This window comes from Salvelinus namaycush, chromosome 25 (assembly GCF_016432855.1).
Source record: "Salvelinus namaycush isolate Seneca chromosome 25, SaNama_1.0, whole genome shotgun sequence".
Lineage (NCBI taxonomy): Eukaryota > Metazoa > Chordata > Actinopteri > Salmoniformes > Salmonidae > Salvelinus > Salvelinus namaycush.
Window position 1 is genome coordinate 32,671,374 of NC_052331.1, and position 22,735 is coordinate 32,694,108.

General features: G+C 42.5%; 2 protein-coding genes across 4 annotated transcripts; one reads left to right on the forward strand and one right to left on the reverse strand.

Moving 5' to 3' along the window:
• Nucleotides 1-80: 80 nt before the first annotated feature.
• LOC120020530 (volume-regulated anion channel subunit LRRC8D-like) lies at nt 81-8,557 on the reverse strand. 2 transcript variants are annotated; one of them, XM_038964235.1, is made up of 2 exons: nt 8,296-8,557; nt 81-3,761 (listed from the first exon to the last, which is right to left on the reverse strand). In XM_038964235.1, the coding sequence occupies exon 2, from the start codon at nt 3,757-3,759 to the stop codon at nt 1,213-1,215; it is 2,547 nt and encodes an 848-aa protein (XP_038820163.1). In that variant the 5' UTR covers nt 3,760-3,761; nt 8,296-8,557; the 3' UTR covers nt 81-1,212. The 2 variants fall into 2 exon arrangements, with proteins under 2 accessions (XP_038820163.1, XP_038820164.1); XM_038964236.1 differs by lacking the exon at nt 8,296-8,557 and adding an exon at nt 6,610-6,686.
• A 2,856-nt stretch (nt 8,558-11,413) lies between these two features.
• Nucleotides 11,414-21,030, forward strand: gtf2b (general transcription factor IIB). 2 transcript variants are annotated; one of them, XM_038964239.1, is made up of 7 exons: nt 11,414-11,504; nt 12,829-12,941; nt 14,343-14,476; nt 14,947-15,093; nt 15,585-15,714; nt 17,893-18,174; nt 20,179-21,030. In XM_038964239.1, exons 1-7 carry the CDS (start codon nt 11,488-11,490, stop codon nt 20,310-20,312), a joined length of 957 nt encoding a protein of 318 aa, XP_038820167.1. In that variant the 5' UTR covers nt 11,414-11,487; the 3' UTR covers nt 20,313-21,030. The 2 variants fall into 2 exon arrangements, with proteins under 2 accessions (XP_038820167.1, XP_038820168.1); XM_038964240.1 differs by lacking the exon at nt 11,414-11,504 and adding an exon at nt 12,077-12,175.
• Nucleotides 21,031-22,735: the final 1,705 nt, after the last annotated feature.

The following is a 22,735-nucleotide window of genomic DNA, read 5'->3' on the forward strand; positions in this document are numbered from 1 at the left end:
TAAATGCAGCAATGTACGGTAATGACCAATTACCATTGAGAAAGGCATTGAAACAGAGAGAATAAAAACAATAAGAAAAGTGTATCTAAGATCTAGTTTTATTGTGCCAGAAATGGTATGCTTGCAAATGTGAACCGTTTATGTACAGTACAGAAATACATTGGAAAAAGGCAATATAACAATCTTGTCCCATGTGTACACTTAATTGATGCTATTGTTGCCTAATTTATTTTTGGTGTAAAACATCGCCTCCCTTTTGTCAACCCTCCTTTATTTTCAATCACACACAAATGCTTATCATGGTCTGTGATAGGGGAGTGTAATCCATAGTAAACATTCAACAATATAACAAAAAACAAAGCAAATATTGGTTGTGCAAAGTACTTCCCATTTCAAGCGTAATCCCCAAAAGTTAATTACTACTGAAAATAGCATTTGTTATTTTACTGAATGGTGTTGTGAATAATGACAGGTAGTGTATCGACAAACTTGAGAGCTGTTTAGTCTTTTCTTATGAACGCCCTCACTGAGAAATAGCAGCAGTTAAGGCAAAATTATGGTTCCCAGGGTTAACATTATACCTGAGTAGCTAATACAATATTTGTTATTAAGTCTAAAAATCTATTACTGCTAACAATATTATTTCATAATACCCTATGAAGCAACTAAAAGCTTTTTTTATCTTGAACATTCTTAAATACTTGATGAAATTATACTTTGAAATGATATTACATTATTTATAGAGCTATACAGTCTTTGTTGAGGAGAAGCATTCTCTCTCACTTTATTAAGCAAAAAATGTATAGGAACTACCCATATAGGGCATTGATAATCAATAAAACATGGTTCAATATCCTGCGAAAGCAACCGCCCCGTCTGCTTTACTTCCGGGTCATTTCCCCTAATCTTTTGAATGTGCTTGAAATTACATCATCAAATTCGTGAAAACGTGATCGTTTAAGATATACCTGTATATAAAATTATATTTGTGTTTGTGGATGAATTTACTTTACGAAGTATTTGGCTTCAAGACCATTGCGCTACGTTTTTGCCGATTAAAGAGGATTCAAAAAGCCTACAAAAGTTATAAAAAACTACAAGACTAGTTCCTGGTAAATAACGTGTTACTTTCATAGCGTATTGCTTCAGTGAGTAATATACATTTCAGTTAATCACTGTACCATAAGGGTTTAAGATATCAGAAATTATAAACTATAAGCCACTTGCAAAGGACACATTGGTCTCCCGACTAATGCTCTCCTTTACCTCTACAGGCAAAGTGTCAAAAAGGTGGTCCTCAACAATGAGGCTGTTTTTACGTAGAAGGCGACAGTTCCCCAGCAGTGAGGGAAGGCGGTCCAGACAGTTACCCCTCAGCTCCAGCTGAGCAAGATGCACCAACTGACCCACTGTCTCAGGCAGGTTGGTGAGGCCATTATTGCTCAGACACAGGACCTTCAGCTTGGTGCACCTGAACAGCTGCTTGGGCAGCACCTCCACCTTGTTTGCATTGATGGCGAAGTGCTGGAGGTTCTGCAGGAGACCCAAGTCCGGCGGGATCACTGTGATGGAGTTGTGACTGACATCCAAGTGCCTCAGCTTGGGGAGGTGGAACAGCGCCGGCGGGAGCGTCTCCAGTTTGTTGTGCGAAAGGTGAAGTGACTCCAAACACTTGACCTGGCCTATGGAGGCTGGAATGGTGATGATTTTGTTGTGCCACAGTTTGAGGCAGGTCAACCTTTTGAGGTGCTGAAAGCTGATGACCTCCTCGATGGTGCGAATGTTGTTGGATTTGAGGTCCAGTTCTTGAAGGTTGGTTAAGCTGAAAATAGCATGGGGGATCCTCTCCAGCTCACAGTTGTGCAGCTCCAGATCGGCGAGGTTTGTCATCTTCTTGAGGCTGTTCAGTACAAGTAGTTTAGTACCATCGTTATGCACCACCAGTTTGATCAGGTGTGGGGACAGCTCAGTGAGGTTTGAGGGGATCTTGGTGAGGTTGCTCTTCAGATATAATGTCTTAAGATGTTTCAAATCACGCATGCACTCTAGTCCAATCATTTTGTTGTTTTCTGAGCTTAAATTCCCTACTAAGTTTAGCTCCCTCAAACTCCTCAACAAATAAACCCATGCTGGGATCTCAGCGACGTCTGTGAACTTGACATGAAGGCAGCGGAGGTGGTCACGGAGAAAGACAAAGGCAGTCTGCTCAACTTTGGCAGGGCAGTGGCAGAGGTGCAGCTCCTGCAGACTGGTCATTTGGGAAACCTTTGCCGAAAACCTGACCTCAGGAATTAGCTCTAGTTTAAGTATTTCCAGGTCGGTGAGGTCAAACACTGCATTGGGGAGACCAGAAAGCATGAAGAGGTGGAGCTCCTGCTGGTCTTGGGGATTTCGGGTCACAAGCTGTCTGAGCTTCTCGAATGTCCACTCGTGGTTCAGACTGATCTCCCTCAGCTTGTTCTCGCTGACCTCCGAGAGGAAGACACCAAACCGTTTGGAATACAGCTGGTCGTACTGATCGACCATGTGCAGAAGGAACGCAAAGTCGTTCTTCACATCAGGAATGTCACTGAAGCTACTCTCCTCTCTGACTTTCTCAAATGAGTACTCTTTAAGGGGGCGCCTGAACAGCCAGTGGAGGGAATACAAGCAGACCATCCCATAGATCAATATGAGGGCCATGTAGCTGAGGAGGAGCTTTTTCAACATGAAAGCCATGTTGTGGGTACAAAAGAACTGCTCATATCCGGTTAAGTGTTTGATTTTGGGTTCACATGTGTGGTGAAAGTCGATGGCAGCAATAAATGTTGACGTATAGGACAGAATCAAAATAAACTTGACAGTTTTGACCACAGTCTGAGCTACATAGAGCTTGTAGATGAAATCGCTGTCCTCCACATGGGCACGGAATTTCCGCACCTTCTCAAATAGAGCCTTGGCCTGCTCTCCATCTTTCTTGTCCAGGATAGTCATACTTGGGGCTTCAGCAACAGGCTTATCTGCTGAGAACTTGACTCCTGTATTCCCAAGCATAGGGGTAGATGAGTTTGCAGCATTTTCATCTTTAGTTTCCTGTGATATCTCTCTCGGTGCTGAAGTGGTGCCAGTCAGTCTCTGTTTGTTCTCCTCAGAATCCTCACAGGCTGTCTCGGACAAAGCCTTTGTAGTCCACGGAGACTCAAAGCACCGTCCGAGAATGGACACAAAGTGTTCAATCTTTGAGCTTGTCTTGGGGTATTTGAACCAGAAGTTACTACTGACCATAAGCACAAGGGTGTGGATGAGAGAGAGGTACGGGAAGTACTTTGAGTACCAGGGCAAGGCAATATGGTAACACATTTGGTTGACAAAGACATACTGCTGATAATCTAAGTTGGTTTGGATCCCTGTGGGCTTGGGTTGCTGCATTTTGCTCTCTCGCTTCACAACGATGGGCTGGGTGTTGTGGACCTCGTGTACTGCACTGTCTGGTAGATCTTTAGTGGCCATTGGTGTAGCAAGCACTGTCGTTATGCTAACTGCTGATGAGGCGGTTTCTGGTGGACTTTGGGATGTCCAAGAGTTTGGCCCTGCCGCCGCTTCCTCCAGGCATGGAAGGCACGCCACCTGGTCCTTTGTGATCTGCATCGTCATGGCGAAGATGGACAACATGAGCATGACCACCCCCAGGTAGTCCATGAAGACGTCCCACCATGGTTTTAGGATGCGGTAGGTCGGCTGGATGTCATTCAGCGACGCTAACTCTGTGATGGTAAACATTCCTGCAATGGAAGGAGACAGGGAATTTAGCTAATAATGAGAGTACTTGTTTGATTTTGATGATTTTAAAAAGGAACTTTTTAAATGGGTTTTTGTTCAGTAACAAATATATTTTTGTTGGTAAATGTTTGTACTTGGGTATGGTTAAAAAGGTAATAAAGATTGATCCATTTATTTTGATAACTAATTTGAATGGCTCTCCATGTCAAAGTGTCTCATGAAAGACAAAGCAGCATTAGTAATGACATAGGCTTATTATATTTGTTTCATATTGCATCTCTCTTTAGATTTTGAAAACATCTGATGACAAAGCCAAAAGTCTATGCCTGACCTAGTGCAAAGAATTTCCCCTCCTGGGCGTTAATTGGTTTCCCCTCACATCAAGACTAGTTAAGACATGTGGATACTGGAATGGCAAAGGTTCCTTTGATGTTAGTCTCTACCTATTGTGAGTCATTGAGGCACAATATTGTCCATCTTCAGGCTTGTTATTTTTTACTCGTTATTGTTAATTATTCAATGTGTATTTATTCTTCGTGTCACTATTTATATACAGTGCCTTCAGAAAGTATTCAGACCCCTTGACTTTTTCCACATTTTGTTACGTTACAGCCTTATTCTAAAATGGATAAAAAAATTAATCCACAGCAATCCACACACAATAACCCCATTATGACTAAGCAAAAACAGGTTTTTAGACATTTTTGCAAATGTATAAAAAAATATATAAACAGAAATACCTTATTTTCATAACTATTCAGACCCTTTGCTATGAGACTCATTATAAACAGAAATACCTTATTTTCATAACTATTCAGACCCTTCGCTATGAGACTCAAAATTGAGCTCAGGTGCATCCTGTTTCCATTGATCATGCTTGAGATGTTTCTACAACATGATTGGAGTCCACCTGTGGTAAATTAAATTGATTGGACATGATTTGGAAAGGCCCACATCTGTCTATATAAGGTCCCACAGTTGACAGTGCATTTCAGAGCAAACACCAAGCCATGAGGTTGAAGGAATTGTCCGTAGAGCGCCGAGACAGGATTGTGTCAAGGCACAGATCTGGGGAAGGGTACCAAAACATTTCTGCAGCATTGAAGGTCCCCAAGAGCACAGTGGCCTCCAGCATTCTTAAATGGAAGAAGTTTGGGAACCACCAAGACTCTTCCTAGAGCTGGCCGCCTGGCCAAACGGAGCAATCGGGGGAGAAGGGTCTTGGTCAAGGAGGTGACCAAGAACCCGATGGTCACTCGGACAGAGCTCGAGAGTTCCTCTGTGGAGATGGGAGAACCTTCCAGAAGGACAACCATCTCTGCAGCACTCCACCAATCAGGCCTGGTAGAGTGGCCAGACGGAAGCCACTCCTCAGTAAAAGGCACATGACAGCCCACTTGGAGTTTGCCAAAACACCTAAAGACTCTCAGACCATGAGAAACAAGATTCTCTGGTCTGATGAAACCAACATTAAACTCTTTGGCCTGAATCCCAAGTGTCACATCTGGAGGAAACCTGGCACCATCCCTACGGTGAAGCATGGTGGTGGAAACATCATGCTGTGGGGATGTTTTTCAGCTGCAGGGACTGGGAGACTAGTCAGGATCGAGGCAAAGATGAACGGAGCAAAGTACAGAGAGATCCTTGATGAAAACCTGCTCCAGAGCTCTCAGGACCTCAGACTGGGGCGAAGGTTCCCCTTCCAACAGGACAGCGACCCTAAGCACACAGCCAAGACAACGCAGGAGTGGCTTCGGGACAAGTCTCTGAATGTCCTTGTGTGGCCAAGCCAGAGCCCGGACTTAAACCCGATCTAACATCTCTGGAGAGACCTAAAATTAGCTGTGCAGCAACACTCCCCATCCAACCTGACAAAGCTTGAGAGGATCTGCAGAGAAGAATGGGAGAAACTCCCCAAATACAGGTGTGCCAAGCTTGTAGCATCATACCCAAGAAGACTCAAGGCTGTAATCGCTGCCAAAGGTGCTTCAACAAAGTACTGAGTAAAGGGTTTGAATACTTTTGTAAATGTAATATTTCAGTTTTATTTTATACATTTGCAAACGTTTCTCAAAACATGTTTTTGCTTTGTCATTATGGGGTATTATGTGTAGATTGATGAGGGAAAAAAACAATTTAATACATTTTAGAATAAGGCTGTAACCTAACAAAATGTGGGAAAAGTAAAGGGGTCTGAATACTTTCCGAAGGCACTGTGTGTGTGTATATATATATATATAAAATAATGTTTTATCTTTAATTGCCTTGTTGAAAAAGGACCCATAAGTAAGCATCTTACTGTTAGTCTACACCTGTTGTTTAAGAAGCATGTGACAACTAAAATTTGATTTGAGGAGTTTAGCATGTTGGTGTGCCATTTTGTGAAGCAATGAATGGTTAGTATGCCCAGTTTCAACATGTGGGCTCACTTCCTCTATTTGCCGGTGTTGTAACTAACTAACTCTGTTCCCCTCTCTGATCCCTTTCCTCCAGGGTAATAAAACTTTTAAAGTTTTAAATGTTTTTATGAGAGTTATTTAAAACAACAATGAAAATACACTTGTGTCACATTGCCCAAACTAGGTACATAATGATCACTACTGTTAATAATATGATTATTACTGTTACTACACTATTAAGGCCAGGCCCCACAGGCTGAAATGTAAAGAAACGTGATGTAAATGTATATTTTCTTTGCTTTATCATACTACCATCATCAACATTTTATGAATTTTTAACCACTTTTAAATGGACATCCATAATTTCAAAGCTCACTACATTGAATCACACATGATTGTAAAGCCCATTTCATAGTGAATGTTACAAACTGGACTGTATGTAGTAACTTACTTTGAAGAGATGGTGATTGGGTCAATATAGGCGTTTCCCGAAAGTAAGACTCTTCCCACAAGCCAACTCATTTTTCTCAGCTTCAGAAGAATCTACATTCCCCAAAGTTTGTGTAGTTATCCTTAGATATATTCTCCAGACTTACTCAGAGGGAATTGTTGATATGTTGTCAAAATTGTATTCTATACTGAAATAAAATATAAATTCAACATGTAAAGTCTTGGTCCCATGTTTCATGAGCTGAAATAAAAGATCCCAGAAATGTTCCATACGCACAAAAAGCTTATTTCTCTCCAATTTTGTGCAGAAATTTGTTTACATCCCAGTTAGTGAGAATTTTTCGTTTGCCAAGATAATCTATCCACCTGACAGGTGTGGCGTATCAAGAATCTGATTAAACAGCATGATCATTGTGCTGGGGACAATAAAAGGCCACTCTAAAATGTGCAGTTTTGTCACACAACACAATGCCAAAGATGTCTCAAGTATGCCCTTCCAGTCATGTGAAATCCATCAATTAGGGCTGAATTTATTTATTTCAATTGACTGATTTCCTTCTATAAACTGTAATTCAGTAAAATCTTTTAAATTGTTGCATGTTGTGTTTATATTTTTGTTCAGTTTTTGATAACATTTTCTTGGAAAAATTTGCTAAAAATAATTTTTATGTACATGTCTTTATTTTACTGATAAAGATTTTTTTTTAAGTATTTATTCATAATATGGTCAAAGAAAGTTCGGTCCTGGAGTGTCTTAAAAAAATGAACAAAAAATATTTAGGCTGACTTCATCCAGTGTCCAGAAAAATGGATGTGCGTTCAAAGAAAATATGCAAATGAGATCGCCTCATTAGCATAACGTCTCATTTGCATAACGTATACAATATTTCAGAAACATTTTTATATAAAACGGCATTATATTTAAAAGTTGATTGTGATATGATTAAGAATTTTTTTAAATACCTATTAGGGTGTGGTACCTGGCCATAAGAGTGATTTTATTCCATACACTTTTTCCTTGCCACAAATATGGACACTTGATTTATCACCAATAAAACTTAAGATGATATTTGCTTTCATCAATAATTTCCGTTCATAGCTGAACTAAATAATTACAGTAATATATTTTTGATATTATAGGCTATAGCCTATTGGCTATATTTATAGGTATGATATTATTAAAACATGCTTTATGATAACATCCCAACAAGCCATCATCAATGACGTTTTGCATATAGGCCAAATCGAAGTGGGACGAGAATCAGCAGAGACAACTTGTAGACAACACTGGTTCTAAGAAAGAGACGGGGAGCAGAGAGACCAGTTGTGGAATAAACCTAGGCTACTGATTAAACACATTTACAGTAATTTAACTTATAGGAAATATTAGATAAATGTTAAACCCTTCAGATGTTTTTCTTGCGTATTACTCTTCTGTTGTTGTCTGACTCTGAGGTCAGGTGACTTGCTGTAACTGTAACTTTTTTTTTATTGTCTGTAACTCAACTACAACATGTGCCCGGAGTTAAACATTTACAGTGCAGTAACAATGTATTATCTGGCTACTTGCGTTAAATAAACTGCCCTGGGATAACCGCACATTATGAAAATCAACATCAAATAAATGTAAATTATGACTTTACAGTTTTTACAGCGTGGTAAATCCGAGGAAAACGAGCACACTTACTATCTTGGTGACCTTATCTATTTAGATGTTCTGTACTCCATTTCCACTTTTGCGCTCCAGACAATTCCTTCTGACGATTCAGCTCAATCCATTAAACTATGGAACAAAGCTTGTGACCAAGAACATTTGTTCGTGACAATGCGAATGTCGGCACCATCCTCAATACCAGCGGTTCTGCATACCTGAGCGTCGTGGAGAATATGCGCATAACGTCGACCACTGTACGCATGTAATTTGAAGAAAGGGTGGTCCAATTTGAACATGACACCGCTATTACCGGAGTTTCTTATTGGTGGACGCCACAGATCAACGTACTAAAGACACAACATTCTTATCTATCTCAAACAGCTTCACAGTTCTTTCCAGCTAGGTCTCACTCAAATGCCACCAAATTGGAAATAATGATGAAAACTGGGGCACCACCGACCGCATACTGTACTACGACTTGATCGAATGTGTCTTCCGCATACTGTACTACGACTTGATCGAATGTGCACATTCTGTTACATATTAATATAACTCACTCGGAAGCTTTGAACTGTAACCATCTATTCAGTAACTATGTAGTAAGTAACTCCTAATATTAAGGCTATAAATTAATACATTGTATCTGGCACATCATATCTGCTGCACCTGTAGATTGTAGGCTACACAATGTAATGTAAATTCTCGCCATCTCTCTTCCTGTTTGTCTGTAGCTACGCTATATAGCCTAATTGTGAAAATGAAGACAGGAATATATGTAGAGCACTTGGTGAAAGTCGCTACCTCAGATGTCTGGATTTGGTTGCACACAGCACACTCTTGAGGAAGTGTCTCTTGAGTTTGGTACAGGTTCCAACTGGTCCAGGCTAGATAATATAAAAATAGTTGGCCACACTCTGCTCAATGTAACCAGAGAACTGAATAAAAATAACAGCCAGGCCAGGTTCATGAGGCCAAACAACTTTAGTCAGTGATTATTTAAAAAGGTATTCATTATAATCAATGACATTTTCGTTTATTACACAGTTGAAAGACTGTTATAACATATAAATATTATACACTTCCTAAAGGGAGAATATGGTGACCTGATACGGATTGTGATTGTGTAACAGCAGAGATCTGATTACAGACCTGTAGATGGCGGCAGACACACAGAAGAGAAATCTGACAGTGGGTCATATAGTTGGGTGTGAGGGCAAGAGCGGTGTACAGGGTTGTGGTCGTGGTCACAGCAATGGGGAATAGGTGGATCTGTCGTGTAATTTGGGCCTGTCTACGGGGCGGAAGCAGACATACAGAGGTAACCCCCACATGTACTTAGCAACCAGGTCATTGTATTGAAAAGGTCTGAACACAGTAAATGCAAACCCAATCCCAGACAGACACACCTGTTTCCATGACAATTAATGACTAGTAAGCACCACGTGTCCCCAATCCCAGTATACCAGATTGTAATATGATTAATAATAACACCAACTGACTACAGCTACAGCCTTATATTCACAGTCACTGATACTGTATGTCTATGCATGTTCATGTTTTTCGAATGAGGCTGCCTGAGACGGTCTGAATCAGTAATCTTGTCTAGCGCCTTAGGGGGCTCAGGTGAGGAACAGACAGGTGATATATAGGCTAATGTAGGAAGACATACTGCCTACCTGTAGGCTACACATTGTGTTTATGGTGTTCTGTGTGACTCATTGAGAGTGTTGTTTGTGTTTATCAGTGCAGATGCGGTAATAACCCCTGTGGTGCTGCTACTATATGCAGTGGATCAAATACAGGTCCCTCAGCTGGGACTCAGAGACTCACACCACACAGTGCTGGCAGAATATGGTGCTTTCAAGACAACTGGGAACTCAGGGGAAAAAACAAGGTCAAATCATGACATTGTCATTAGTGTGTGACTAGCTATGCCCAGCTGAAGATTTTGTTGAAACTGATTAGTTTGATTAAAATTCCTTTGAGAATCTCAAGCATTCAGAGGAATTAATATTTACATTATTGATATAAATAAATGATGTATGTTAATTTATCATGACTTTATTACAATCATAATATGAATTATTATTTAGCATTTGAAAGCTTGATAGATGATGGCCTTATCTGACATATTGGGATTTAGCTCCACCTGCTGTTGTACATGGACATGCATTCTATTCACCTAGTGTTCAATGTCATTGTGCAATTTAATAAAATATGTGCTGCTGACAAGGCTTGTTTATTAATTGTAATCAGTGAAATCCAAACAGCTCAAGGTGCTTGCCACAGTCGATGTAATTCAGTCATAAATTATTTGTTAAATATTGGATTTCTCTTGAAATTCTCTATCAAAGGATGTCTGGCCAAGTGAAATGACTCATTGTTTGGTGGTTGTCGAACCAGAGCTGTTGAGGTCAGTGGTACAGTGGGTGTGTGGGCGAGGCGCAATCAAGGCAATACAGTCCGAGATTGGCACAAGGATAGGGCACAGACTGGCACACAGAGACAATGCCATCCCTGACAGTTTCATAAACAGGCCTGTCTGCTATGGCTCTTACAGTGAGACTGCTATATTGGCTACTCAGAGTTGAGTCAGTTTGTTGAATGGGGTTAAGTAGGGTTATGCTTCCACTTGCCACTGCCATTTCTGATTAAACATGTTTTCTTATGTAGGCTACACATAACCAACCATTTAAGTGCTATTTTTCTTTAGTGGCTGGCAGGTGGAAATATTACCAACCATGTTATGTTCCAGCTACTCTGCTTGCAGGGGTGTTGGCTAGGATCCATTGCAGCAATAAGCATGTAACAAAAGTTTGAGTGACACAAATAAAACAAAAATCCACACATTTGTTTTTCCTTTTCACTCGTTTTGGTTTAACATTTGATAATTTGCATAATTGTATTCACTTAAATGTAATTCTGTGACTAAAGGTGACACGGTCAGGAAGTCATATGATTTAATTAGATAAGTATAATAATATAATATATAATAAATAATATATGTCAAAAGCATTGTTCTGTGACTTGGGAGTACATTACTCTTTTATAAGTAGCCTACGTCCTCTGTCCTCATATGTCAATCGCTTTTTGAAGATCTAGTTTGAGCTTTTTGCCGTTCCGTCGTCATGTAAACACGTGGGCCGAAAAAGCCATATATAGAGGTAGAAGACGCCATTGTTCGAAACTGTTCACCACTGGCAGAAGTATAAAGAAGCAACTAACATGGCGTCGACTAGCCGGTGTGTAAACCATCTATTCTAAGCTGTGTTTTGGAATATTATGTTTTCATGTGGGGTACGGTTATTGATCAAAGAGTGGGGGGTGGCCATCAACACATAGATGTTTGTTTCTAACACGACTCACCGTGTTTTTCATTATAGCCGCCGGAATGTCCGTACTACTTAACCTTAACTAACGTTAGCCTACCAGAAAACACTCACATCAGTTTGACACATTGTATCGATCGTATATCATGTTAACTTGATCATGTTGCTCATGTAGAACGTCGTCCTCGCACATGCGATTGTCAATGAGCGATGTAATGTTTTTAAAGATGGGTGATGTCGGGCCATCACAGCTGGCTAACTCCAATTACTCTAGCTAACGTTATCTAATATATTTTTACAGTAACAGTGTCAACGCATGACACCTTGACAGTGATCTAATCATTACAAGTTAAGCCATTGATAAGTTATAAGGACACTGCAAGTTTATTTGGTGGTTTTACCAGCGATTTATTCTACTGTCAGATGTTAACTAGCTCAAAATAAATAGCTTGTTTTCGCTTGCCTGAACGAAGAGAAACCGAATGTTGACGTACCAGTAGGCAGAACGCCTTTGTCAAAGAACAGAAACCCAGGGGATTGGAAGAACAGTTTGTGCCAGAATTTCGGATAGATAGCTATATGGGGTATGTATCGGTTTTGGTATTAACGTTATAGAATCGAATTGGTGTCGAGGATAATTTCCAAACCGCTGGATACCCATTTAATGGGTTCGGTGTTCCCACGTAGGACAGTTTCGAAGCGCTTTTGGCCACATCAGCATAATTTCGGTTGGAAATTCGTCTGGGTACAAGTTAACACAATCTCTGGTGGCTTCTGCACTAACTAGGTTTGCAGTGCTTCCAGTCCAGTTCTTGTAGATAGATAGCTATATCTATATCTATCTATCATGTGAATGTGTATGTATTTGCTTGTGAAAATTACAAGTTAATGTTTTAACTTTTCTTAAGTGCCTTTTGTTTTAAAGATCTTAAAGGTAGCTAGCTATTTTCCTATTATTTCCCTGATCAAGGGGAAAACTGACATGTTAAACAATTTGAGCAGAATTTGAAGGCCTGTAAGATTTGTCATCATAATTTTCCAATTCAAATGTCACAGTAAACAATCGGCTTTAACTGAAGTGTATAGAGTAAGTGAACTAATAACACTAACTTGACAGTAAACCAGCTTTATGGTTATAACTACAGTCACATCCAATTCTGGGGTAACTCTCACTAGGCAGGGTCAGAGCTTCGAGGTCATTGTCGGCTGACCTCTGGGATTTCTTCTTTCCTTGCAGCGGAGATGTCCTGGCCCTTCCCAAGGTGCAGTGCCCCAACCACCCAGATGCCATGCTGGTGGAAGACTACAGAGCAGGGGACATGATCTGCCCCGAGTGTGGCCTTGTAGTGGGTGAGGACAGGCCACACACACGCACAGCTTTGTATTACTCTTTGTATTACTATACTTGAGGACTTTTTTACCCTAACCCTAATTCTAACTCAACCTAACCCCTAAGCCTAAAATAGCCTTTTTAGAAGTTAGCACCGGCCAAATGTCCTCACTTCTCTGAATTGGCCTTGGTTTACCATAGTTGCGAGGACTTCTGGTTCAGTATAGTAAAACAAGCGCACAGACACACATTACCTGTCAACAGACTGACATAAAGTCTTATGTGTAGGGGTGAGAAGTTTTTCCATTAGGTAAATAGCATAACTTAACATAAACCAACACTTCTATAGACACTTACTGAAAATACTAACCTCTAGTTCAGAGGGAGGGAGGGAGGGAGGGAGGGAGGGAGGGAGGGAGGGAGGGAGTGATGTGACAGTGTTTGTGCTGGTATTATGGGACTCGAGCAGCAAGATGTCATGTCAGACCTGCCACATGGCTAGAGTACATAATAATATGTAACATGATACCATGAAATTCTAGAAATGACAACATCCTCGCAAAGATGCAATAGAATCAAATCTGTCCACACCTTCCTTAGACAGCCTTGGAAAGCCACCCTAGTTACAGCAACAGATTAAATTACAGGGCTCTATCTGAACGTAACATAGCAGGTCTCCCATAATGAGTCCCATAGGAAACACTTAGCTAATCATATGGGGGTATAGTGGGTAAGTGGGTGGATTCAGTGATGTGAAGCTAGATTGTATCCCATAGCTTTGCCATAAGCAGATGAACGTCATATTAGTACTCGATATTAGTGTGATTTATCTATGGGAGGGTTTATGGGATTAAGGTGAAAAATCTAATCCCTGACCCTGCTAGTTTCCAGGAAGAGGCAATAAACGAGAGAAAATATTGGACAAAGGAAAGTGTCTAGTTCCCGAGTGAGAATGCCATCTTGTGGCATGGTCTGGGAAGTGCAGGGTGTAATCAAATCTGTGACCGGAACAATGGAGATGAGACACATTTGGTTGATTGTGTCCTGGTTGTATCATTAGACCTCGTTACTATTCTCATTTACATAAACATGTTCAAAGTGGTGGCCTGGGTCTCACTGACCCTCAATACTGATTACTTTCTTAATAACGATTTCCTTCGTCTCCTTTTATCACAAAAGGAAGGACTCACTTGGTGAAAGCATTATACTATGATGGTAAAATCAATACAGTGGGTGCTTGATGTTCATCACTTTTACCTCCTTTATCCATAAATGTCACTGTCAGTGCTCAAGGAGACAAAATAGAGTAAAAATGAAGAGATTTTAACATATTGGAACGTGGCCATATGCGGTAATGTCTGGTTCCTCAGGTTGAACATATTGGAACGTGGCCCCATGCGGTAATGTATCTGGTTCCTCAGGTGACAGGGTGATTGATGTGGGTTCAGAGTGGAGGACCTTCACCAATGAGAAAGCCACCCAAGACCCGTCCAGAGTGGGCGACGCCCAGAATCCACTCCTCAACGGGGGAGACTTGAGCACCATGATCAGCAAGGTAAGTACACACAAAGTTAACACTTACAGGGAAAGATGCTCTAAAACTATTTGTTTGTGGTCAGTGGCTAGATGTTGATGCCTGACAAGAGAAGGACCACATCTAAATATGGCCCGGGGAGCCAGACAAAGAAATGCAATGACAAGAAAATCTCTGCACCCCTTTTTGTGTGACATGGTCGTTATCAGGTTCCTCTGTTCTCCATAAAATAGACTTCATTGTCATAAGATTTACTGGTAGTAAATGGATTATGCTAATAAAGGGGTCAGACATCGCAAATGTGTTTAATTTGAATTATAATAGCTTTTTTGTATAGTTTTATTTCTCATGATACCGTCTTGTTGTATTTGTATAATTAATTCCTTGTTATGTAGCTTGTATTTTCTGCTGCAGGGTTCCCTGTGAAAAACAAAGGTTAAATAAAGTCTTCATCGCCTCAATTGGTTCCAACCATTCTGTTGTCACCATAGGGAACAGGCGCGGCAAGTTTTGACGAGTTCGGCAACTCCAAGTACCAGAACCGGCGGACCATGAGCAGTTCAGACCGCGCCATGCTAAACGCCTTCAAAGAGATTACCACCATGGCTGACCGGATCAACCTACCAAGGAACATCATAGTGAGTCCTGTTCTCTCTTCCAATTGTTTAGATTTGTGGAACCTAGTAGCTAGCTAACTTCTCATTTCTACCTACATAGGATTAATATATTTCCAAAACTCAAGTTATTTAGCAGGTTACTCTAAATATGGGGTTTTCTCTTAAAGGTGCACTATGCATAAATAGCTCTGCCATTTCCTGGTTGCTAAAATTCTAACAGGTAGCCTAATTTCAGTTTGTGACAAAACAAGCAATGCATAGTGTAGAGAACAAACCCGAAAGTAAAAGACACAAAAACAAAACTTGAGAACAGGAAGCATAGACATAGCGCACATAGAACAGATCTACTACTGCTTCTGATACTTGCTTTCAATGAGAATTAGATCTATAACTCCCATTTCTATGTGAATTTGCCCAAAAAGGTACAAATTGCAGCTTTAACCAAACTATGATAATGTCTGCAGCATTTTAAGAGATTTTGCACTGACCTAAATGTTGTATTTGACCTGCAGGACCGAACAAATAACTTATTTAAGCAAGTGTACGAACAGAAGAGCCTGAAGGGGCGGGCCAACGACGCCATCGCATCAGCCTGCCTCTATATCGCCTGCAGACAAGAGGGTGTGCCTCGGACATTTAAAGGTGAGTTCTTATAAAGAGGATGTTTAGGGCCTCCCGAGTTGCGCAGCGGTACAAGGCAGCGCTGGAGGCGTCACTACAGATCCGGGTTCGATCCCGGGCTGTGTTGCAGCCGGCCGTGACCAGGAGACTCATGAGGCGGCGCACAATTGGCCCATTGTCGTCCGGATTAGGGGAGGGTTTATCCTCATGGGATGTCCTTGTCCCATCGCGCTCTAGCGTGACAACTTGTGACGGCCAGGCACATGCATACTGACTTCGGTCGCCAGCTGTACAGTGTTTCCTCCAACACATTGTTCCGGCTGGCTTCCGGGTTAAGCAGGCAGTGTGTCAAGAAGCAGTGCGGCTTGGCAGGGTCGTGTTTCGGAGGACGCATGGCTCTCGACTTTCGCCTCTTCCGAGTCCGTATGGGAGTTGCAGCGATGGGACAAGACTGTAGCTAGCAATTTGGGGAGAAAAAGGAGTAAAAAGTACAAAACAGACAAAAGAAACCTGAAAAGGATGTTTAGAGTTCATATTAGGATGAACAAATATTTCATGCAACACCTTGGAATGAGTGTCTGTTGCTGGTTGCTACAAATTAAAACCAAGACTACATCGTTATAATAAACTCAGCAAAAAAAGAAACGGCCCTTTTTCAGAACCCTGTCTTTCAAAGATAATTCGAAACAATAAACATTGTTTCCCATGCTTGTTCAATGAACCATAAACAATTAATGAACATGCACCTGTGGAAAGGTCGTTAAGACACTAACAGTAGGCAATTAAGGTCACAGTTATGAAAACTTAGGACACTAAAGAGGCCTTTCTACTGACTGAAAAACACCAAAAGAAAGATAACCAGGGTCCCTGCTCATCTGCGTGAATGTGCCTTAGGCATGCTGCAAGGAGGCATGAGGACTGCAGATGTGGCCAGGGAATTAAATTGCAATGTCCGTACTGTGAGACGCCAAAGACGGTGCTACAGGGAGACAGGACGGACAGCTGATCGTCCTCGCAGTGGCAGACCACGTGTAACAACACTTGCACAGGATCGGTACATCCGAACTTCACACCTGCGGGACAGGTACAGGATGGCAACAACAACTGCACGAGTTACACCAGGAACGCACAATCCCTCCATCAGTGCTCAGACTGTCCGTAATATGCTGAGAGAGGCTGGACTGAGGGCTTGTAGGCCTGTTGTAAGGCAGGTCCTCACCAGACATCACCGGCAACAACGTCGCCTATGGGCATAAACCCACCGTCGCTGGACCAGACAGGACTGACAAAAAGTGCTCTTCGCTGACGAGTCGCGGCTTTGTCTCACCAGGGGTGATGGTCGGATTTGCGTTTATCGTCGAAGGAATGAGCGTTACACGGAGGCCTGTTCTCTGGAGCGGGATCAATTTGGAGGTGGAGGGTCCGTCATGGTCTGGGGCGGTGTCACAGCATCATCGGACTGAGCTTGTTGTCATTGCAGGCAATCTCAACGCTGTGCGTTACAGGGAAGACATCCTCCTCCCTCATGTGGTACCCTTCCTGCAGGCTCACCCTGGCATGACAAGAATGTCAGTGTTCTGCCATGGCCAGCGAAGAGCCTGGATCTCAATCCCATTGAGCACGTCTGGGACCTGTTGGATCGGCGGGTGAGGGTTAGGGCCATTCCCCCTAGAAATGTCCGGGAACTTGCAGGTGCCTTGGTGGGAGAGTGGGGTAACATCTCACAGCAAGAACTGGCAAATCTGGTTCAGTCCATGAGGAGGAGATGCACTGCAGTACCTAATGCAGCTGGTGGCCACACCAGATACTTACTTTTGATTTTGACCCCCCCCCCCCCCCTTTGTTCAGGGACACATTATTCAATTTCTGTTAGTCACATGTCTGTGGAACTTGTTCAGTTGGTCTCAGTTGTTGAATCTTGTTATGTTGATACAAGTATTTACACATGTTAAGTTTGCTGAAAATAAATGCAGTTGACGGTGAGAGGACATTTCTTTTTTTGCTGAGTTTATATTCCTGGGTTGTTCGTTAGGCACCAAAGGGAAGAAAATGGACAAACAGGGAGGTAGCTACCACCTGGAATGGTCCAAAAAGAAAAGCTTATTTTCTTGCATTTTAAAATGTTCTCTGTTGCATGACTTATTAGAACGATCCTGATGGTGTATCACTAATGACTCCCTTGTCACCCATCCCTCGCAGAGATCTGCGCCGTGTCCCGTATCTCCAAGAAGGAGATTGGCCGCTGCTTCAAGCTGATCCTCAAGGCCCTGGAGACCAGCGTGGACCTCATCACCACCGGAGACTTCATGTCCCGCTTCTGCTCCAACCTGGGCCTGCCTAAGCAGGTGCAGATGGCGGCCACCTACATCGCCCGGAAGGCCGTGGAGCTGGACCTGGTGCCCGGCAGGAGCCCCATCTCTGTGGCTGCCGCCGCCATCTACATGGCCTCTCAGGCCTCTGCCGAGAAGAAGACCCAGAAAGGTGAGGTGGGGGATAGGCTTTTTCAGGTGGTCATCACTTAAAGTTCTTTATTGGCTGAATCTGAACTACACTACCAGAGGTATGTGGAGACCTGCTTGTCAAACATCTAATTCCAAAATCATGGGCATTAATATACAGTTGGTCCCCTATTTGCTGTTATAACAGCCAATCTTCTGGGAAGGCTTTCCACTAGATGTCGAGACATTGCTGCGGGTAGTGGCTTACATTCAAGCCACAAGTACATTTGTGAGGTTGGGCACTGATGTGGGCGATTAGGCCTGGCTCGAAGTCAGTTCCAATTCATCCCCAAGGTGTTTGTTGGGGTTGAGGTCAGGGCTCTGCAGGCCAGTCAAGTTCTTTCACACCGATCTCGACAAATTATTTCTGTATGGACCTCGCTTTGTGCATGGGGGCGTTGTCATGCTGCAACCGGAAAGGGCCTTCCCCAAACTGTTGCCACAAGATTAGAAGCACAGAATCATCCAGAATGTCATTGTATGCTGTAGTGTTAAGATTTCCCTTCACTGGAACTAAGGGGCCTAGCCCGAACCATGAAACACAGCCCCAGACCATTATTTCCCCTCCACCAAACTTTATAGTTGGTACTATGCATTTGGGTAGGTAGTGTTTTCATGGCAACCACCAAATCCAGATTTGTCCCTCGGACTGCCAGATGGTGATGCATGATTCATCAATCCAGGGAAGACGTTTCCACTGCTCCAATGGCGGCGAGCTTTACACCACTCCAGCCGACGCTTGGCATTGCACATGGTGATCTTAGGCTTGTGTGTGGCTGCTCGGCCATGGAAACCCATTTCATGAAGCTCTCGAAGGAACAGTTATTGTGCTGGCGTTGCTTCAAGAGGCAGTTTGGAATTCAGTAGTGAGTGTTGCAACTGAGAAGAGGTGATTTTTACACGCTTCAGCACTCGGTGGTCCAGTTCTGTGAGCTTGTGTGACCTACCACTTTGTGGCTGAGCCATTGTTGCGCCTAGACTTTTCCACTTCACAATAACAGCAATTATACTTGACCGGGGCAGATCTAGCAGGGCAGAAATTTGACAAACTGACTTGTTGGAAAGGTGGCATCCTATGACGGTGCCACGTTGAAAGTCACTGAGCTCTTCAGTAAGGCCATTCTACTGCCCATGTTTGTCTATGGCGATTGCATGGCGGTGTGCTTGATTTTATACACCAGTCAGCAACGGGTGTGGCTGAAATAGCCAAATCCACTAGTTTGAAGGGGTGTCCACATACTTTTTCACAGCACTTTATACACAAAAGCATTTGCCCCCTTTCAAATTGTATCTACTTATGCATATTTTTGATACGTAATTATCGCAGACCAATGGTCAAAGATGGTGGTACTGTGATGGTTTGGGGATGCTTTGCTGCCTCAGGACCTGGACGACTTGCCTTAATAGAAGGAACCATGAATTCTGCATCAGAGAATTCTACAGGAGAATGTCAGGCCATCCGTCTGTGAGCTGAAGCGCAGCTGGGTCATGCAGTGAGTTAAAGCCGTTATGCATGGAAGAGTGAGCCAAAATTCCTCCACAGTGACGTGAGAGAATGATCAACAACTACAGGAAGTGTTTGGTTGGAGTCATTTCAGCTTAAGGTGGCACAACCAGGTAGTGTAAGGGGGCAAATACTTTTTCACACAAGGGCGTTGGTTGGCTTTGTTAAAGAAATAAAAATATCTAAAACTCAGACTCCCTTTTTATAATAGGTTTTGGTTGAAGATCTGGTAACAATCGGTATCAAAAATATAGAATCATTAAGGGGGCAAATACTTTCACAGCACTGTATAGTGTATATATGTAGTATATTTGTGTTTGTAAGCTTTACAACATGCTTCAGTACATTTCAGGCATGAATAACAGTGTGACCATCATAAAGGTTCAGGAACTCGTATTTCTGATAGTTCTGAGAACAAGTGCAGCACCAATGTTCTGAAGACTCTTAAAGCAGCAGTTGTCATTTCTTCAAATCCTTCCACAGAGATTGGAGACATCGCCGGTGTGGCGGATGTCACAATCAGACAGTCGTACAGACTCATCTACCCCCGCGCTGCCGACCTCTTTCCCCCGGACTTCAAATTCGACACCCCCGTGGACAAACTGCCCCAGCTGTGATGACCTGCTCGTCCCAACAACACATTCTTCTCTACTGGGTTCTTTTTCTATTGAATTTCTATGATTTTTTTTTCTCTCCTCTGTTCCCTTGTTAATTAAGCCTTTGGGCCTTTGTCAAGGCACTTTTTTTGCAGGAATACAGACAAGTACAGGACACACATTCCATTGCTATAAGAATTAGATTGCAAACTGTACAGTATTTCATTTGAGTGTGTATATATACTGTATATATGTCCAAGTGAGAATGTAATTGGTGCTTGCAATATTAGGCTGATTTTATACTGTATACACCTACTTTTGTAGGAAATTAGCAGGTTACATTTTGTTAGCTTATTGGCAATATATTAAAGTAAATTTAAATGCTTTTCTGAAAAGCATATTGAACACCTCATGCATTGAATAACATTAAACTTTGTATGGAATGTGTTTGCTGAGTGTGACTCTAATACTGCTTTTTATTTTATCCTTTGAAGTGTTCATTTTTCTGTATTAATACACTTGAGTTCCACTTGGGAGTACATTGATCAGTAAGTCTTTGCCCTTTACGGACAGCCACACAAGTTATAGCTAGTCTCATCCCTCCCGCCGGGTGTACAGTTGTGGGCCTGGTATAGCAATAGAAGCATGAATTCAACACCATTGCTTTTGTTTTGAAAATCTGCTATTTCTAATGGTCAAAAGTCATTACATGAAGTAAACTCAGCAAAAAAGAAATGTCTTTTGACTGTCAACTGTGTTTATTTTCAGCAAACTTAACACGTGTGAACATAAGATTCAACAACAGACAAACTGAACAAGTTCCACAGACATGTGACTAACAGAAATGGAATGTGTCCCTGAACAAAAGGGGAGGGGGGGGGTCAAAAGTAACAGTATCTGGTGTGGCCACCAGCTGCATTAAGTACTGCAGTGCATCTCCTCAGGAACTGCACCAGATTTGACAGTTCTTGCTGTGAGATGTTATTCCACCAAGGCACCTGCAAGTTCCCGGACATTTCTGGGGGGAATGGCCCAAGCCCTCACCCAACAGGTCCCAGACGTGTTCAGTGGGATTGAAATCCGGGCTCTTTGCTGGCCATGGCAAAACACTGACATTCCTGTCTTGCAGGAAATCACTCACAGAACGAGCAGTATGGCTGGTGGCATTATCATGCTGGAGGGTCATTTCAGGATGAGCCTGCAGGAAGGGTACCACATGAGGAAGGAGGATGTCTTCCCTGTAACGCACAGCGTTGAGATTGCCTGCAATGACAAGCTCAGTCCGATGATGCTGTGACAGACCATGACGGACCCTCCACCTCCAAATTGATCCCGCTCCAGAGTACAGGCCTCAGTGTAACGCTCATTCCTTCAACGATAAAGGCGAATACGACCATCACCCCTGGTGAGACAAAACCGCAACTCGACAGTGAAGAGCACTTTTTGCCAGTCCTGTCTGGTCCAGCGACGGTGGGTTTGTGCCCATAAGCGACGTTGTTGCCGGTGAGAACAGGCCTACAAGCCCTCAGTCCAGCCTCTCTCAGCCTATTGCGGACAGTCTGAGCACTGATGGAGGGATTGTGCATTCCTGGTGTAACTCGGGCAGTTGTTGCCATTCTGTAACTGTCCCGCAGGTGTGATGTTCAGATGTACCAATCCTGTGCAGGTGTTGTTACACGTGGTCTGCCACTGCGAGGATGAGCACTGTTTTAGGCGTCCCACAGTACAGACATTGCCATTTATTGCCCTGGCCTCATCTGCAGTCCTCATGCCTAAGGCACGTTCACGCAGATGAGCAGGGACCCTGGGCATCGTTCTTCTGGTGTTTTTCAGAGTCAGTAGAAAGGCCTCTTTAGTGTCCTAAGTTTTCATAACTGTGACCTTAATTGTCTGCACGACCATTCCACAGGTGCATGTTCATTGAGCAAGCATGGGAAACTGTGTTTAAGCCCTTTACAATGAAGATCTGTGAAGTAATTTGGATTTTTACAAATTATCTTTGAAAGACAGGGTTCTGAAAAAGGGACGTTTATTTTTTTGCTGAGTTTATTTGCAAAGTTGAACATGACAAAGTTATACTGTAGCTTAACAAGGGGAACTTGTGCTCAATGCTTCACCTGGATTAAAGGTAAATTAGTCTCTTTACTATTCTTCCAGAGGTTTTGATCCTTCTACGTGAGATCATGTTTTAGTTATCCACTTACCTCAAAGCCAGGTCACTCCTTGTTATTTCTTCTAAGTGCTCCAGCTTGGTCTGACTTCAGTAAGATGCACTCATGGGTCATGGATGAACAGTGGACTGCTGTAGTATGTTCATGGACAGTTCTATTGGGCATGTTGCTCTTCACACCATGGAAGAGATTCTCAGAGCAAAGAGACCAAGACATAGCATGGGCTTGAAAGTGATGTGCTCATGCCAATAGAATACAATATGCAAAAGTAGC

Excerpts from the sequence above, each read along its gene's own strand:
- LOC120020530 (XM_038964235.1), bottom strand. The coding sequence starts at position 3,759 with ATGTTTACCATCACAGAGTTAGCGTCGCTGAATGACATCCAGCCGACC.
- gtf2b (XM_038964239.1), top strand. Across the intron at positions 14,477-14,946 it reads TGAGCACCATGATCAGCAAG|GGAACAGGCGCGGCAAGTTT; the intron begins GTAAGTACACAC and ends TTGTCACCATAG. Across the intron at positions 15,715-17,892 it reads TGTGCCTCGGACATTTAAAG|AGATCTGCGCCGTGTCCCGT; the intron begins GTGAGTTCTTAT and ends CATCCCTCGCAG.